General features: G+C 41.6%; 1 protein-coding gene across 1 annotated transcript; it reads right to left on the bottom strand.

The window, feature by feature from the left end:
• Nucleotides 1–18,975: 18,975 nt before the first annotated feature.
• On the bottom strand, nucleotides 18,976–19,557 carry LOC147958957 (uncharacterized). Its single transcript, XM_087532383.1, has one exon. It carries the CDS (start codon nucleotides 19,555–19,557, stop codon nucleotides 18,976–18,978), a length of 582 nt encoding a protein of 193 aa, XP_087388509.1.
• Between the last annotated feature and the right edge of the window lie 115 nt (nucleotides 19,558–19,672).

The raw sequence follows: 19,672 nt of genomic DNA, 5'->3' as shown, positions 1-19,672 counted from the left end.
TTATACAAAGAAATTATGCATGACATTGCACCTGTTGAGTTAGAAGATATTGATGTCACAATTAAACTTGCTAATAGAGATACTATTTCACCAATGGGAATTGTTAGAGATGTTGAAGTCTTGTGTGGGAAAACTAAATATCCTGCTGATTTTCTTGTTCTTGGTTCCCCACAAGATAGCTTTTGTCCCATTATATTTGGTAGACCCTTCTTGAATATTGTTAATGCTACCATAGATTGCACAAGGGATGTTGTTACTGTTGGCTTCGATGATATGACTCATGAATTTAATTTCTCTAAATTTAGTAAACAACACCGTGAAGAAGAATTGCCTAGTAAGGATGAAATTATTGGTCTTGCTTCTATTGTCGTACCTCCTAGTGATCCTTTAGAACAATATTTGCTAGACCATGAAAATGATATGTTTATGAATGAAAGAAGGGAAATAGATGAAGTATTCTTTAAACAGGAACCTATTCTGAAACACAATTTGCCTGTTGGAATCCTAGGGGATCCCCTCCACCTAAGGGTGATCACGTGTTTGAGCTTAAACCATTGCCTGATAATCTTAAATATGCTTATCTTGATGAAAAGAAGATATATCATGTTATTATTAGTGCTAACCTTTCAGAGCATGAAGAAGAAAGATTATTGAAAACTCTGAAGAAGCACCGTGCTGCTATTGGATATACTCTTGATGATCTTAAGGGCATTAGTCCCACTCTATGTCAACATAAAATAAATTTGGAAGCAGATGCCAAACCAGTTCGTGATCCTCAACTACGTCTGAATCCTAAAATGAAAGAAGTGGTAAGAAAAGAAATACTAAAGCTTCTGGAGGCAGGTATAATTTATCCCGTTGCTGATAGCCAGTGGGTAAGTCCTGTTCATTGTGTCCCTAAGAAGGGAGGTATTACTGTTGTTCCTAATGATAAAGATGAATTGATTCCACAAAGAATTATTACAGGTTATAGGATGGTAATTGATTTCCGTAAATTAAATAAGGCTACTAAGAAATATCATTACCCCTTACCTTTTATCGATCAAATGCTAGAAAGATTATGCAAACATACACACTACTGCTTTCTAGATGGTTATTCTGGTTTCTCTCAAATACCTGTGTCGGCTAAAGATCAATCAAAGACTACTTTTACATGCCCTTTTGGTACTTTTGCTTATAGACGTATGCCTTTTGGTTTACGTAATGCACCTGCTACCTTTCAAAGATGCATGATGGCTATATTCTCTAACTTTTATGAAAATATTTGTGAGGTTTTCATGGACGACTTTTCTGTCTATGGATCTTCTTTTGATGATTGCTTGAGCAATCTTGATCAAGTTTTGCAGAGATGTGAAGAAACTAATCTTGTCTTGAATTGGGAAAAGTGCCACTTTATGGTTAATGAAGGTATTGTCTTGGGGCATAAAATTTCTGAAAGAGGTATTGAAGTTGATAAAGCCAAGGTTGATGCTATTGAAAAGATGCGATGTCCCAAGGACATCAAAGGTATAAGAAGTTTCCTTGGTCACACCGGATTTTATAGGAGGTTCATTAAGGACTTCTCAAAAATTTCTCGGCCTCTGACTAATTTATTACAAAAAGATATACCATTTGTCTTTGATGATGATTGTGTAGAAGCATTTGAAATACTTAAGAAAGCATTAGTCTCTGCACCTGTTGTTCAGCCACCTGATTGGAATTTACCCTTTGAAATTATGTGTGATGCTAGCGATTATGCTATAGGTGTTGTTCTAGGGCAAAGAGTTGATAAGAAATTAAATGTTATCCATTATGCTAGTAAGACTCTAGACAATGCTCAAAGAAATTATGCTACTACTGAAAAGGAACTTTTAGCAGTTGTATTTGCTTGTGATAAGTTCAGATCTTATATTGTTGATTCTAAAGTAACTATCCACACTGATCATGCTGCTATTAAATATCTTATGGAGAAGAAAGATGCTAAGCCTAGACTTATTAGATGGGTTCTCTTGCTACAAGAAATTGATTTGCATATTGTTGATAGAAAAGGAGCTGAGAACCCCATTGCCGACAACTTATCTAGGTTAGAGAATGTTCTTGATGACCCACTACCTATTGATGATAGCTTTCCTGATGAAAAATTAAATGTCATAAGTACTTCTCGTAGTACTCCTTGGTATGTTGATTATGCTAATTACATTGTTGCTAAATTCATACCACCTAGCTTCACATACCAACAAAAGAAAAAGTTCTTCTATGATTTGAGACATTACTTTTGGGATGACCCGCATCTTTATAAAGAAGGAGTAGATGGTGTTATTAGACGTTGTGTACCTGAGCATGAACAGGAACAGATCCTACGCAAGTGCCACTCCGAAACTTATGGAGGACACCACGCGGGAGATAGAACTGCACATAAGGTATTGCAATCCGATTTTTATTGGCCTACTCTCTTCAAGGATGCCCGTAAGTTTGTCCTATCTTGTGATGAATGTCAAAGAATTGGTAATATTAGTAGACGTCAAGAAATGCCTATGAATTATTCACTTGTTATTGAACCATTTGATGTTTGGGGCTTTGACTATATGGGACCTTTTCCTTCCTCTAATGGATATACACATATTTTAGTTGATGTTGATTATGTTACTAAGTGGGTAAAAGCTATTCCAACTAGTAGTGTTGATCATAACACTTCTATTAAAAATGCTTAAAGAAGTTATTTTTCCAAGGTTTGGAGTCCCTAGATATTTAATGACTGATGATGGTTCACATTTTATTCATGGTGCTTTCCGTAAAATGCTTGCTAAATATGACATGAATCATAGAATTGCAACTCCGTACCACCCACAGTCTAGTGGTCAGGTAGAATTGAGTAATAGAGAAATCAAATTAAATTTGCAAAAGACTGTCAATAGGTCTAGAAAGAATTGGTCCAAGAAACTTGATGATGCATTATGGGCCTATAGAACTGCATATAAAAATCCTATGGGTATGTCTCCGTATAAAATGGTATATGGAAAAGCATGTCACTTACCTCTAGAACTAGAACATAAGGTATATTGGGCTATTAAAGAGCTCAACTATGATTTCAAACTTGCCGGTGAAAAGAGGTTATTTGATATTAGCTCACTTGATGAATGGAGAACCCAAGCTTATGAAAATGCCAAGTTGTTTAAAGAAAAGGTTAAAAGATGGCATGACAAAAGGATACAAAAGCGTGAGTTTAATGTAGGTGATTATGTATTGCTATACAACTCTCGTTTAAGATTTTTTGCAGGGAAACTTCTCTCTAAATGGGAAGGGCCCTATGTTATCGAGGAGGTCTATCGTTCCGGTGCCATAAAAATCAACAACTTTGAAGGCACAAATCCGAAGGTGGTAAACGGTCAAAGAATTAAACATTATATCTCAGGTAATCCCATAAATGTTGAAACCAATATTATTGAAACCATAACCCCGGAGGAATACATAAGGGACAGTTTCCAGAACGTTTCAGACTCTGAAAAGGAATAGGTATGTGGTACGGTAAGTAAACCGACTCCAAAACAATTTTTAAGGCAATATTTCTCCGTTTTGGAATATTTAGAAAAATAGAAAATTAAGTAGCAGTCCGGGAAGGACACGAGGGCCTCACGAGGGTGGAGGGCGCGCCCCCCTACCTCGTGAGCACCTCGTGTGCCTTCCGGACTCCGTTTTCTTGCATGATACGTATTTTGGTGGGTAAAAATTCACTATATATTCTCCCGAAGGTTTTGACTCCAGTATCACGCAAACGTCATATGTTTTTGTTTTGAGCTGTTGCTGCTGCAGATTAGAGCAAGATGTCTTCTCAAGAGTCAGTTGGGGAGAGCCGGGTATCTAATCCGGCACCGGAACCAAGGGCAAACAGCAACCCTGACCACTTTGGGCCAGCAACGGAGGAAGAGATGGAGGCTGACTTAATGAGGGTAGATGCCATGGAGGATCAAGAAGTCACCTCTCGCTTCCGAGCTGGGTTCACGATGGGGGAACTACAGAGCTCAACTATTCCGAACTCGGTTATCCCTTCCAATGTTAGATTTCTTTCTTATGAAAATATGAAGAGGAGTGGCACTTGTTCTCCCGCGGCTATGAAACACCCTTGGGTGCAAGGAGCCTTAGCCGTTACAGGAAAGCTTCGTAAGGAAACAATGGACCTCAAGCAGCAAGTCAACAAGCTCGAGGAGGAAAATCGTATCCTGAGAGGAATCATCGCCAAGAATATTACGCCAACAACAAAGAAGGAAATATAATCACATGGGTATGGGCACTCCCCTTGGCAACTGCCAAGCTTGGGGGAGGTGCCCCGGTATCGTATCACAATCACAACTCCTATCTTTACCGTTTTCCTTAGTTCGATCCTATTAGTAGTATTTTGATCTAGTAGAATAAAAGTTTATGGCATGATCTAGTTTTAAGTTTTGCTTTATGATCTCTCTATGTAATCGAGTCCATGAGCTATATAATAAAGATTAGTGTTGAGTCAAGGGCTTCATTTTCTTGCTATGATCTTGGATGAATAAAAGAGAAGAGAAAAAGAATAAAAAGAAACAAAAGTTCATATTGATCTTATTGATAGTAATGACTTCACATAGAAAGAGTGTGATGATTAAAAGTTGTTGGGAGTTGGCAGACATAGCTTTGGTCATCGTTGCAATTAATAGGAAGTAATAAGGAAAGAGAGGTTTCACATATAAATATACTATTATTGACATCTTTTATAATTGGGAACACTCATCAAAATATGACATGCTAAAGAGTTGATGTTGGACAAGGAAGACAACATAATAGGTTATGTTTTCTTATATCTGGGATAAAGTATGTTGTCATGGATCATCCAACATGTTGAGCTTGCCTTTCCCCCTCTTGCTAGCCAAATTTTCAGCACCAAGTAGAGATACTAGTTGTGCTTCCAAATACCCTTAAACCAGTTTTGCCATGAGAGTCCACCATATCTACCTATGGATTGAGTAAGATCCCTCAAGTAAGTTGTCATCGGTGCAAAGCAATAAAAATTGCTCTAAATATGTATGACTAGTATGGGAGAAATAAGCTTTATACGATCTTGTGATGTGGAAGTAATAAAAGCGATGGACTGCATAATAAAGGTTCATATCACAAGGGGCAATATAAAGTGACGTTCTTTCGCATTAAGATTTTGTACATCCAACCATAAAAGCGCATGGCAACCTCTGCTTCCCTCTGCGAAGGGCCTATCTTTTATTATTATCTTCTACCTTATGCAAGAGTCATGGTGATCTTCACCTTTCCTTTTTTTTCATTTTATCCTTTGGCAAGCACAGTGTGTTGGAAAGATCCTGATAGATATATCTAATTGGATGTAGGGGGCATGAGTTATTATTGTTGACATTACCCTCAAGGTAAAAGGTTGTGGGGCGAAACTATAAGCCCCTATCTTTCTCTGTGTCCGATTAAAACCCTGTAACCACAAGTATTGCGTGAGTGTTAGCAATTATGAAGGACTAGATGATAGTTGAGTATGTGGACTTGCTTTTTAGCTCTGACATAGACTCTTTCTGATGTTATGATAAATTGCAATTGTTTCAATGACTGAGGTTATAGTTTGTTGGTTCTCAATAAGGTTTCCGATTCATACTTTTGCATTGTGAATAGATCATCACTTGAACATAAGTAATCATATGACAATATCTATATGTGTTGCTGTTATGAGAATAATCATGATGCCTTCATGTCCGTATTTTATTTTTATCGACGCCTCTACCTCTAAACATGGGGACATATTTATTGTTATCGGCTTTCGCTTGAGGACAAGCGAGGTCTAAGCTTGGGGGAGTTGATACGTCCATTTTGCATCATGCTTTTATATCGATATTTATTGCATTATGGGCTGTTATTTCACATTATGTCACAATACTTATGGCTATTCTCTCTTATTTTACAAGGTTTACATAAGGAGGGAGAATGTCGACAGCTGGAATTCTGGGCTGGAAAAGGAGCAAATATTAGAGACCTATTCTGCACAACTCCAAAAGTCCTGAAACTCCACGGAACACCTTATAATAAATAATAAAAAATCCTCGCCAAAGATGAAGACCAGGGGGCCCACACCCTGCTCACGAGGGTGGGGGCGCCCCCCCCCTAGGGCGCGCCCCCTACCTCATGGGCCCCCTGGTGGCTCTCCGATGACCATCTTCTCCTATATGAAGTCTTTCGTCGAGAAAAAAATAAGAAGGAACCTTTCGGGACGAAACTCCGCCGCCACGAGGCGGAACCTTGGCGGATCCAATCTAGAGCTTCGGCAGAGCTGTTCTGCCAGGGAAATTTCCCTCCCGGAGGGGGAAATCGTCGCCATCGTCATCACCAACGCTCCTCTCATCGGGAGAGGGCAATCTCCATCAACATCTTCACCAGCACCAGCACCATCTCATCTCCAAACCCTAGTTCATCTCTTGTATCCAATTCTTGTCTCCAAGTCCGGGATTGGTGCTAGTAGGTTGCTAGTAGTGTTGATTACTCCTTGTAGTTGATGCTAGTTGGTTTATTTGGTGGAAGATCATATGTTCAGATCCTATATGCATATTAATACCCCTCTAATTATGAACATGTTTATGCTTTGTGAGTAGTTACGTTTGTTCCTGAGGACAAGGGAGAAGTCTTGCTATTAGTAGTCATGTGAATTTGGTATTCGTTCGATATTTTGATGAGATGTATGTTGTCTCTCCTCTAGTGGTGTTATGTGAATGTCGACTACATAACACTTCACCATTATTTGGGCCTAGAGGAAGGCATTGGGAAGTAATAAATAGATGATTGGTTGCTAGAGTGACAGAAGCTTAAACCCTAGTTTATGCGTTGCTTCGTAAGGGGCTGATTTGGATCCGTATGTTTCATGCTATGGTTAGGTTTACCTTAATACTTTTGTTGTAGTTCCGGATGCTTGCAATAGAGGTTAATCATAAGTGGGATGTTTGTTCAAGTAAGAACAGCACCCAAGCACCGGTCCACCCACATATCAAATTATCAAAGTACCGAACGTGAATCATATGAACGTGATGAAAACTAGTTTGACGATATTCCCATGTGTCCTCGGGAGCGCTTTTCCTTATATAAGAGTTTGTCCAGGCTTGTACTTTGCTACAAAAAGGATTGGGCCAAGTTGCTGCACTTTATTTACTTTTGTTACTTGTTGCTCGTTACAAATTATCTTATCACAAAACTATCTGTTACCACTTATTTCAGTACTTGCAGAGAATACCTTGCTAAAACCGCTTATCATTTCCTTCTGCTCCTCGTTGGGTTCGACACTCTTACTTATCGAAAGGACTACGATAGATCCCCTATACTTGTGGGTCATCAAGATCCGGCTAGGGTTTCACTCACGGTCCCAAATGATGAGAGCAGGGTTCCCGAGGCACCAAATGGGCGTCCCAATACACCGTGCCTCGTGTCTCTACCGCATCATAGCCCACCCCTAGGGTCAGCGCTACGCACGGCCCCCAACATATATCCTACAAACACCATAAACTAGTTGGAACTCCTGGACAGAGATCAAGGCGATTAATAAGTCGAGAGGGGCACTTAAGCATTCCAATGCGTGGTAGTAGTTGTTCATGGATCACAAACACAGAACTCAGTTCCTGAGGACGGTTTCAATGAGATAACCCACCATGTACTCCTACATGGCCTCAAACCACTACCTTTACCAAATTGCGTTCAGACACTCAGCTCTCGACAGTAGGACATGTTCACCACATTCCAATTCATCCTCGATGAATCAGACCTGACTCAACTCTAAGCAGTAGCAGGCATGACAACAAGCATGCTCAAACAACTCCTACTCATGCTAGTGGGTTTCATCTATTTACTGTGGCAATGACAGGCCATGTAGAGGAAAGGGGTTCAACTACCGCAGCATGTAACAGTTGAAGCGTTGTTTTCCTAATGTAGTAAAAGAGAGCAGAAGCGAGAGTGGGATTGTATCAGAATGAACAAGGGGGTTTTGCTTGCCTGGCACTTCTAAAGATAGTATAGCTCTTCATCAGTGTCATCGATCACATCGTTGGGACAACGTCTACTGAGGGGGAACAACACCGGCAAACAGAGAAGGAACACAATCAATGCAATGCAACAATATGATGCATGAATGTGACATGGCAATATGTTGTTGATTGAGCTAATGCAACTAGCAACGATTTAAATGAAGTTAGTTTGAACCCAAGGTTCAAATTCAAACTCCATATGTGAGAATTCAAATGCCACTTATATGATTTGTCCTAAATAGTGAACAAAAGTTGTTCTAACATGCATTAAAATGCCATAAACAGATTCTTTGGATTTTTCTGATAATTTTTCATATATAATTTATTCCATTCTGAGCTATAGTTTATTTTTTAAGAATTTTTGAAGTTTTGGATATTTTCTGGAATTTCCTAGATTATTTTTAATCCATAAATTGTTAACTGCGTCAGCATTGTGTAAGCATTACGTGAGCAGGTCAAAGGCGCCAGCCCAGGTCAAACCTCATGGCTGGGACCCATGTGTCATAGGCTCACAGTTCACAGAAAGTTAATCCCGCGTTGACTGCGTTTTGACCCGCTGCGGGACCCGCTGTCAGCGGCTAAGGTGATTAAACTAAACGTGATTAGGCCATATGACGAAGCCACGTCATCATCACTGGACTTAGGCCAGTGACAACCAAATCGGCGGCGGAAGTTCGCCGGAAAACCGCTACGGGGCTCGATTTTGCGCGTGGTTTGCGTCTAGGGGTAGCTGAAGGTGCGTCGCAACCAACCGTGCAGGCCATTGGTCGCGGGGTGTCCGGTAACAACGTCGGCGAGCACCTGGGCGGCGGCCGGAGCCACGGCTTGACATGAGTGGCGCTATGGTGCATGGAGGGGCTAGCTGAAGTGCTCTACGGGCTCCTGGGAACTTTAGGAGTTCAATGGCATGCCCGAACGAGAGCTATGGCGTCAACAACCGCAGTGGCACCATGGTCGGCGGCGTTGAGGTCTCGGCTTCGACAGAAGCGACGTCTAGAGAGGGCAATCGAACATGAGGGGAGAGGGGAGAGGCGTAGTGCTTCACGGAGGTTGCAAGGGGCGTCGAAGCGGGCACGGGGACGCGTTGAAGACGGCGAATCGGGCGACGGTATCCGGTGGCCGTGGACAGGGAAGAAAGGTCGTGGCATCGTCTTGGGCTCGTCCGGGCTTGAGTGGGCCGGCGTAGAGGTTCTTAGGGCCTGGTTGGAGCTCAGGGTCATGGCCACGGGGCAAGGGAACGGCGGTGGGCATGGTGTTTTGCAGTGGCGCACTCCGGCAGTGCTCGGGCTGCCCCGGAGAGAGAGAGCAGAGGGGAGAGAGGCTACGAGTGAGGGGGAAAGACCAGGGGCATCTCCAAACGGTCGGTCGAGGACGGGGGAGGAAGCAGGAGGTGGTGTCCGTTGCGCGCGCGGGCCACACGCCTCTGCTAGTAGGCAGAGGTAGACGACGAGGAGGAGGAGGAGGTGGGCTAGGCCAGCGAGCTGGGCTGCCGGGTGGGCTGCACAGACAGGTAGGTCCAGGTAAGTTTCTCTCTCTCTTTATTTCTACCTTTTGTTCTGTTTTCTAATTTGCAAATTTGTTTTTGATTTAGTAAAACACCAAATCACTTCTATAAATCATGAAATTAATTATGGGCAATAACTGAACTATCTCAGAGGCCCTTATCTATTTTTAGAATTGTTGGAGCATTTAAAATTATTTATACCATTTAAATGCCCCAATTCAAATACATATGATTTAATTCAAAAAATCCAAGAATGACCTAGAATATGTGGACCATTTTTGGCAGAGGTTTTCACCCATTTCAAAAATGATGAACTTTTCTGAAGGGCATTTGGGTTCATTGAAAATTATTTTATTTGAACCTATTTGAATTTCATTTGGTGCTAGGGTTTATCAGTCCCCAATTCAAATTTCAAATAAATTTAGACATGATGCATGGATGCTTGTGCAACTATTTGCAATCAAATTATAGGGTTGTGACAAAGGAGTAGATGGTATTATTAGACATTGTGTACCTGAGCATGAACAGGGACAAATCCTTCGGAAATGTCACTCCGAAGCATATGGAGGACATCATGCGGGAGACAGAACTGCTCACAAGGTATTGCAATCTGGGTTTTATTGGCCTACTCTCTTCAAGGATGCTCGTAAGTTCGTCTTATCTTTTGATGAATGTCAAAGAATAGGTAATATCAGTAAGTGTCAAGAAATGTCTATGAATTATTCACTTGCTATTGAACCATTTGATGTTTGGGGATTTGATTACATGGGACATTTTCCTTCCTCTAATGGGTATACTCATATTTTGGTTGTTGTTGATTATGTTACTAAGTGGGTAGAGCCTATTCCAACTGGTAGTGCTGATCACAACACCTCTATTAAAATGCTTAAGGAAGTTATTTTCCCAAGGTTTGGAGTCCCTAGATATTTAATGACTGACCATGGTTCGCACTTTATTCATGGTGCTTTTCGTAAAATGCTTGCCAAGTATGATATTAACCATAGAATTGCATCACCCTATCATCCTCGTTCTAGTGGTCAAGTTGAACTTAGCAATAGAGAAATAAAAATAATTTTACAAAATACTGTCAATAGGTCCCGGAACAATTGGTCTAAGAAATTAGATGATGCACTTTGGGCTTATAGAACGGCATATAAAAATCCTATGGGTATGTCTCCTTATAAAATGGTTTATGGAAAACCTTGTCATTTGCCTCTTAAACTAGAACATAAAGCTTATTGGGAAATTAAAGAACTCAACTATGATTTCAAACTTGCTGGTGAAAAGAGGTTGTTTGATATTACCTCATTAGATGAATGGAGAACCCCAAGCTTATGAAAATGCCAAGTTATTTAAAGAAAAAGTTAAAAGATGGCATGATAAAAGAATCCAAAAGCGTGAGTTCAAAGTCAGAGAATATGTTCTTTTGTACAACTCTCATTTCAGATTCTTTGCAGGAAAACTCCTCTCCAAATGGGAAGGACCCTATGTTATCGAGGAGGTTTATCGATCTGGAGCTATCAAAATAAATAATGTCGAAGGTACTAACCCGAAGGTTGTTAATGGGCAACGAATAAAACATTATATCTCAGGCATGCCCATTAATGTTGAAAGCAATATTATCCAAACTATGACACCAGAAGAACACAAAAAGGAAACCTTCCGGGACACTCCAGAATCGTGAAAAAGAGGAGGTACGTGATACGGTAAGTAAACGGACTCCGAAAAATTTGCAAAAATGTTTTCTGTCTGTTTTGGAATATAACAAAAATTAGGAAAATAAGAAACAACCAGGAAGGCACCCCTGGTGGGCACAAGACCCCTGGCAGGAAAACAAGCAAGATTTATGCAAAAAGGTATTGGAGCTTCAGCAGGAGATCAGTGAATCGAAGGAGGAAAATTCTATCCTTAAGCGTAAGCTAAGGAAGAAGGACAAGATTGCCACCACTTCATCACCACCACCTCCTTCTTCATCACCAAAAGAAAATTGAGTATCGGGTATGGGCACTCCCCTTGGCTTGAGCCAAGCTTGGGGGAGGTGCCCCGGTATCGTATCACCTCCACTATCCTTTGCCTTTATTTATCTTAGTTCGATCCATAATCATCTTTTGCTTTAGAAAAGTTTAGTCCGGTCCTTTCTTTTTGAGAGTTTGCTTAGTGATCTATCCTTGTAATCATGTGCCAGATATATAATAAAGTTTAGTTTGAGTTTTTCTTTCCTTACTTTCATGTTTCAATAAAAATAAAGGAAATAAATGAAAAAGATCATATGCTAATCTTATGGTAAGTAATGACATCACATAAGGAAAAGTATAAGTAGAAAATTTTATTGTAGATTGACAAACATAGCATTGATCAATGATGCAATTTATGAAAGAATTAATAAGGGAAGAGAACATTCACATGCAAATACACTATCTTGGAAATCTTTTTTGATTGTGAGCCCCCATCAAAATAATATATGCCAAAATTGTTGACGTTGGACAAGGAAGACAACGTAATGATATATGTTTGCTCATATTCACATAGAAGTTATATTGTCATAGATCCTTCAACATGTGGTGCTTGCCCCCCCCCATCTTTGCTAGCCAAAAATTATGCACCAAGTAGAGATACTACTTGTGCATCCAAAAACCCTTAAACCCAAATCTTATTTTCAAGAGTCCACTATACCTACCTAAGGATTGAGTAAGATCCTTCAAGTAAGTTGCCATCGGTGCAATAAGGCAATAAAATTACTTCTAAAAGTGTTAGATCATTTAGTGTAAGAGAAAATTGAGCATTGTATGAACTTGTGATGGCAAAGAATAAAAGCGACAGACTGCATAATAAAGGTTGCTATCACAAGGGGCAATATAACGTGACGTTCTTTTGCACTAAGGGATTGAGCATACAAAAAAAAAGCGCATGGCATCCTCTGCTTCCCTCTACGAAGGGCCTATCTTTTACTTTTATGTATTACTTTCATGCAAGAGTCAAAAAATTTCTCTTTATTCCTTTTATTTTTTCTGTTTTGACAAGCATCATGTAGTGAGGAAAGATCTAGACACATGTTTCCAGTTGGATATGGATAGCATGAGTTATTATTGTTGACATCACCCTTGAGGTGAATACGTTTGGAGACGAAATTATAAGCCCTTATCTTTCTATATGTCTGGTTGAAACGTTTTGCTCATGTGTATGCGGTGAGTGTTAGCAATCATAGAAGACTATATGATGGTTGAGTATGTGGATTTGACTAAAGGCTCCGATACGTGAACCTTCCTGAAAAGATGATGAATTGTAGTTGCAAAGTTGACTGAGAACATGGTTTGTTGGTTTCCAATAGAGTTTATGCTTTATACTTCGATGTTGTGATGAATTGTTACTCATTCATGAGAAGTCTATGATAAAAGTTCTATAAAAAAGTTTTATGTTTAAGTTTGTTGATGTTATAATTATATACATGATGCTCCTATGTTCGTATTTTTTTTATTGACACCTCTCTCTCTAAGCATGTGGACATGTTTTTCGATTTCGGCTTTCGCTTGAGGACAAGCGAGGTCTAAGCTTGGGGGACTTGATACGTCCATTTTGCATCATGTTTTCCCACTGTTATTTATGATGTTTTTATGCATAATAATGTTTTTTGGAGTAATTCTAATGCCTTTTCTCTCATAATATGCAAGGTTCACACAAAGAGGGAGAATTGCGGCAGCTGGAAATCTGGACCTGAAAAAGCTACGTCAGGCTACGTATTCTGCACAACTCCAAATGAGCTGAAACTTCATGGGGAATTTTTATGGACTAAATGAGAATTGCTGGAGCCAATAAGTACCAGAGGGGGCCCACTAGGTGGGCACAACCCACCTAGGCGCGCCAGGGAGCCTAGGTGCGCCCTGGTGGGTTGTGCCCTCCTCGGCCCACCTCCGGTGCCCATCTTTTGGTATATAAGTCATTTTAACCTAGAAAAAATAGGAGAGGACTTTCGGGACGGAGCATCGCCGTCTCGAGGCGGAACTTGGGCATGAGAACTTTTGCCCTTCAGTGGAGCAATTCCGCCGGGAGGACTTCCCTCCTGGAGGGGGAAATCATCGTCATCATCATCACCAAAAACTCTCCCATCTTGGGGAGGGCAATCTCCATCAACATCTTCAACAGCACCATCTCCTCTCAAACCCTAGTTCATCTCTTGTGTTCAATCTTTGTACCGGAAATATAGATTGGTGCCTGTGGGTGACTAGTAGTGTTGATTACATCTTGTAGTTGATTATTATATGGTTTATTTGGTGGAAGATTATATGTTCAGATCCATTATGCTATTTAATACCCCTCTGATCTTGAGCATGTTTATCACTTGTGAGTAGTTACTTTTGTTCTTGAGGTCACGGGAGAAATCATGTTGCAAGTGATCATGTGAACTTGATACGTGTTCGATATTTTGATAGTATGTATGTTGTGACTCCCTTAGTGGTGTCATGTGAACATCGACTACATGACACTTCACCATATTTGGGCCTAAGGGAATGCATTGTGGAGTAGTTATTAGATGATGGGTTGCGAGAGTGACAGAAGCTTAAACCCTAGTTTATGCGCTATTCCGTAAGGGATCGATTGGATCCAAAAGTTTAATGCTATGGTTAGAATTTATTCTTAATACTTTTCTCGTAGTTGCAGATGCTTGCGAGGGGGTTAATAATAAGTACGAGGTTTGTTCAAGTAAGAACAACACCTAAGCACCGGTCCACCCACATATCAAATTATCAAATTAGCGAACGCAAATCAAACTAACATGATGAAAGTGACTAGATGAAATTCCCATGTACCCTCAAGAACGCTTTGCTTATTATAAGAGACCGTTTTTCCTGTCCTTTGCCTCAAAAGGATTGGGCTACCTTGTTGCACTTTTGTTACTATTATCGTTACTTGCTCGTTACAATTTATCTTGCTATCAAACTACTCTGTTACTTACAATTTTGCTTGCAGACATTACCTTTCTGAAAACCACTTGTCATTTCCTTCTGCTCCTCGCTGGGTTCGACAATCTTATTGAAAAGACTACAATTGACCCCATATACTTGTGGGTCATTAGGTTTATCATGCATAATTGTTGCAATATTCTCGATGATAGCATTAGAAGTTTCAGCATATGAATCAGCATTACTGCGCTCTAGGCACTTTAAGCAAGGAGGATCAAAATCATCAGGAAGTCGAGCAAATTGCTCGGTGAAGAGAGAGGCTTTTTCTTTTACCAACTCGTCATGATACTCTTTCAGTGACTCGAGTTCTTGATTCATGTTAAGGAGTTCGTCTAATAAACTCTCGTAGTCAACTATAAGGGAATCATATCGATTGGTAAGATCATCAATAGTTTAAGAAAAAGCATCTTGCTCTTCGATCAACTTTTGATTCTTCTCCATCTCTTCGACCAGTAATCCTTCGGTTTTCCTAAGATTTCTATCAAGCATTTCAAGTCCATCTTGTTGAGATTTAGCAATCTTAACAAGTTTAGCATAGGCAATGTATTTAGGAGAATATCCATTCATGGGTTTTTGGTGTTTGGCTAATACCTAATCCTTAGATGTTTTTGCCATGAGACAAAATGCAATTGGTTCATCATCACTTGAAGCATCATCATCAATGTCTGGTTTGAGTGAATTTTCTGATGATTCATAGGCAATGAAAGCATTGCTCCTTCCAATCCTTCTTTGAATCTCTTCATCATATGAGTCAGATGTCTCATCTTCGGAATCCACTCTCATTTCAGTATAGGCTCTGTTCAACTGAGAGATTTTCTTCATGTTGGATTTGATAGTAGCTTTGGCTTAGGCGTCAGTGACTGGTCTCGTAGAAGAGGATGATGGAGATTCATTCTTCTTCGGGGGCTTAGTATGACGATCCATTCGAGTGAATCCGTTGCAGTGAAGATATTTCCATCGATTGCTTGGCTTTTCCAAGCAGGGGCAACCGGCTATGAGGTGACCGAATAGTTTGCACTTGAAGCACTTCATTTACTTCGGAGGTAACCTTCTTGAAGATCCATGCAGATCGAATTCTTCATCATTTGTGAGGCATATATTTTGTCTTTTGAGATCACTTAGCCTTTCTGTGAGCATTTCAAGTTCTCTCGTGATGGTATGTTGATTTTTGACATCTTCTTCTTCTTGTGAGCTACCATAGTGAGAAAGGATTTCTCCTTCACCTTCTGAAGAAGATTCTTGATCTGCACTTTCAAGCTCCATCTTTTCTTTGTGAAGGGACAACAACGTCATGATCTCAACATAGTGAAGTTCTTCGTAGTCTGGTGTTTGCTTGATTTCAGCTATGATGGGATCAAAGGTTGCGTCAAGAGCACTCAGAAGCTTGTTGACCAGATCTCTATTGGTGATATCAGTTACTCCTCGCTGATGAAGTCTTTCAACAATGTTTATCAATCGGTCAGTGAGTTCCATAGCACTTTCCTTATGCAGACTTCTGAACTCGGCAAACATGGCACGAAGCATTTGAGTGTGGGGATCCATTCTTGGCGATGAATTCTTCATGAGCAATTTTTATGGCATCCCAGAGTTGCTTTGCAGTGTCGAGCTTTTGGAATCGAAGGAAAATGTCTTTGGACAGACTGCAACAGATGATATCTTTTGCTTGAGCATCCAACTATAGATTTGCTTTGTCATCGGAATTTGGATCATCTGGTTGCTGAATGGTGTATCCATTTTCCACAATCTGCCACTGATCAAAATTGATAGCTTGAATTCTAATTCTCGTTCTTTCCTTCCAGTAGAGATAGTCATTTCCATCGAAGATAGGAAACCTTTCAGAGTGCGAGGATCTACCTGCATACGACATACTCAAAACTCCAAGGACATTAGACCTTTAATAAACAGAGATAGGGAGAACCTGCTATGATACCAATTGTTAGGACCGAGAGTATATCGACCAGAGGGGGTGAATGGGAGATTTAAAAATTCTTTCGAATGTTTTGAAACCGATCCCAATCACAGCAGTGGAATAAAGGAAAGGGGAAATGAACTGAATCAATCTTCGTCTTCACAAGAATATTTCTCGATGAAAGAGGTGATACCAGTACGAGCTTGGGAAATCAGAGGTTTAACTACGATGAGAGTAATGCAACATGCAAATGGATGCAGTAGAACGAAACAAAACATGATGCAGGTGGTGAGAGATATGCAAGATGGTTAACCGAGGTGAAACGTGGATGGCTAAACAGAATGATGAAAATTCAACAGGATGAGATACGAAGATTAACTCAAGTGAATGACAGCAAAGGCAGATGAGAAAGTAAACTTCAATAAATGAAAATGATCAGATAAACTATCGATATAGAGCAAGAATGTAAACTGCTGAAGAAATTGCAGTAAATTAGACTGAACCAGTGGTGCTTGATGGCGACAGGGAGGTTTGGTAGACCAGTTCACCCTTCTACCAAAGGGCTATGTCTGGTTGGAGGGGTTGTGACTTAACACTGAAGATAAACTCTCTTCACCCTATTCTCCTTCAACTCGAAGCTAATCAGACTCCAGTTGATTTCAGTCATGGTAGATCCTTGTCGGCGATCTCCAAACCTTCGGTCAACCTTCGTGAACCACAATCACTCTTGGTTGCTGAAGATCTAGCTCGGTGAAGACAACAACTCTTCAACACTCGAGCCGAAACCTATCCGTCTAGAGAGTGCGCAACTCTCAAGAGTAATAGGTACAAGAACTCTAACTCAGAATTATTGTGATGCTAAACCACTGTCTAAGTTTGGGCTCTTGATTTTTCTCTCGGTGGATTAAACTCAAATCACTCGGAGAGGGGTTGCTCAAATCAATCTTCTTAGAAATCTTAAGTGGAGCAACCAACAGACAATGTTCGAGCGGGGTGGCTATTTATAACCGCAGCCTTCCCTGATGGGAAAAGACCAAATTGGACACGAGAAGCAGCCAATGACTAAACAACATGAGTCCAACGGGCGGAAATTTGAGCACAGCGGTAAAATTTCTTGCAGGGCAAGTAATGCTAACTCATCAGTCCGGAAGATATATCCTGCAGCACGAAGAACAACATCTACTACTGCCAGGTAATCATTCAGAGCATAAAGAGATTTCTCTCGCATCTTTCATAGGTTTTGGGCTAAGCATCACAACGAATCTAAGCTTCAAGAACATATACCCCTCTTAATAGTACGGAGGTCTTATGACTCAAATGAACGAAGGAAGAACAACGAAATGAATACTACGTCTTCACTTTGTCTTTGACTTCCATTCGCTGCAGTCAATTTCTTCGGACGACAGTACCGAATCATATGCTTCGCTTCAGCAGTAAACTTTCGAGGGGTTAATTCCTTCACATCAATCATCTCATCTACATATCTTCAACAGATGTAGCTCGTTCACCTCTGCAAGCAGATATTCTTTGGTGAAGTTACTTGAACCTAGCACCGGAGACAACATTCACTTCGGTTATGTATGGACTATTTCTCTCTATATGCAATAGCAAACAAATCAGTCCATACCTGTTTCTGTCAACAATCTCCAAAACAAAGGTAGGCAGATATTGCACCAACATCTACAGAGAATCTGGTGTGAGTATTGCTACTCAACCAAGAGAAGAAAGAATACAAGGGCATCAGATAGTAGAAACATCTGAATAATTCGAAGTATAAAATACAAAGGAAATACGATTTCTAAATCGGGGGATCAGAAACAGACGCTCTGATCAAAAGATGAGATAGAGTTAGTTGCATAATTGTTCAAGGTTTGGTTGGCTGGAAACCAGCTTATGTCTGGAATGACATCTGAGCCGGAAGGATGAATTCTAGTTTCGTTTGATGATTGTGAGTATTCATAGATATATTGAACCATTAGGCTCAAAATGGCAATGACAAGCGATGTGAACAAAAACTAGTAGACATATGGAATTAACTATAATGCAAGGAGGCAAAAATTTCAAGAGCAATAGGCTGCTGAGGATCTTTGGAAGATCGAATAGCATTTTGAAAAACATTGTGAAACACATGAACAACGGGGGTGTTGCGACGGGTAGCTCGAACGTGCCCCCACCCTTTGAGGGGCGGCGCCTTGATTTGGATTTGGGGTTCTGACATCGTCGCGCTCGTTCTGGCGGCCTCGTAAGAGCAACTCCAATGGGGCGACCCATTTCATCCGTGGCCGTCCGTTTGGGTCGGCGCGGACAAAAAAGTCGGCCCAACGCGCCGACCCAAACGGACGCGCGTCCGCTTGCGTCCACCTGTCGACCCATTCCCGACCCATTTTTGAGTCTGATTTGCGTCGGCGCGGACACAAGACGGACGCGCGCGCGCTTGCCCTCTTTCCTCACCGGGCCCGTTGGTCGGTGGCACATTGGATTCACACCCTCGCCTGCCTGCTACGTCGCCGACGCCGCCGGCCATTTTTTCAGATAAAAATGGATACATAGATAATTCTAGCGTACACAGATAAAAAGAAAAGACCACTACTCGTCGATTTCTGACTCCGACTCGGTAATGTCCTCCTCCGACGTCTGAATGTAGGCGTCAGCATACGCCTCGTCTTCAAAGTCCCAACCCACTGTTTCTCGTAGCTTCAGTTTCAATTGAGCTGCCTGCTTCCGCGAACGCTTGTCCTCCCGATAGGCGGCTCGCTCCCTCCTCCTCGCGTCCCTCTCCAACCTCCTTTGCTTGTAGAACTGGCGCTCGTCGACGATGTCCTGCGGGAAGCCTCCGCGCCACACCACCAAGGCTTCCATGTCCTTCTCCGTGATGGCGAGGCGACGCTGCCACCTTCGGTGGACACGACGATCCTCGTCGGTGAAAATCCGCGGGAGAGGCGCCAGATCCTGCGTCCGCTGGCTCGACATGTTGGGAACATTCATATCCCGACGAGGCCTCAGGAGGCACCACGCCGCCGCGTCGTGCGCGCGGGCCGCCTCCTCTGCGGTGTCGAAGGTGCCGACGATGAGACGTTTCTCGCGAAACCAGATCTCGGAGGAGAAGGAGCCGGAGTGGCGCTCGCGGACTCCGCGAAAATCCGAAGGGCCCAGGCGGCGGATCGACATGGTGGCGCAGAGGCGGCGAGAGTGGGCGGCGAGTAGAGGCGGCGAGAGTGGGCGGCGGACAGAGTGTGGAGGGAGCGCCTTCTTTATAACGAGCGCCTGCTGCGGCGCGCGTGCG

Source organism: Triticum urartu, chromosome 7A (assembly GCF_056163025.1).
Source record: "Triticum urartu cultivar PI428250 chromosome 7A, HENAU_Tu73, whole genome shotgun sequence".
NCBI lineage: Eukaryota > Viridiplantae > Streptophyta > Magnoliopsida > Poales > Poaceae > Triticum > Triticum urartu.
The sequence above is the reverse complement of the archived record's forward strand: the minus strand, read 5'-3'. Positions and strand labels throughout refer to the sequence as shown.

Coding starts and splice junctions, on each gene's coding strand:
- LOC147958957 (XM_087532383.1), bottom strand. CDS start 19,557: ATGTCGATCCGCCGCCTGGGCCCTTCGGATTTTCGCGGAGTCCGCGAG.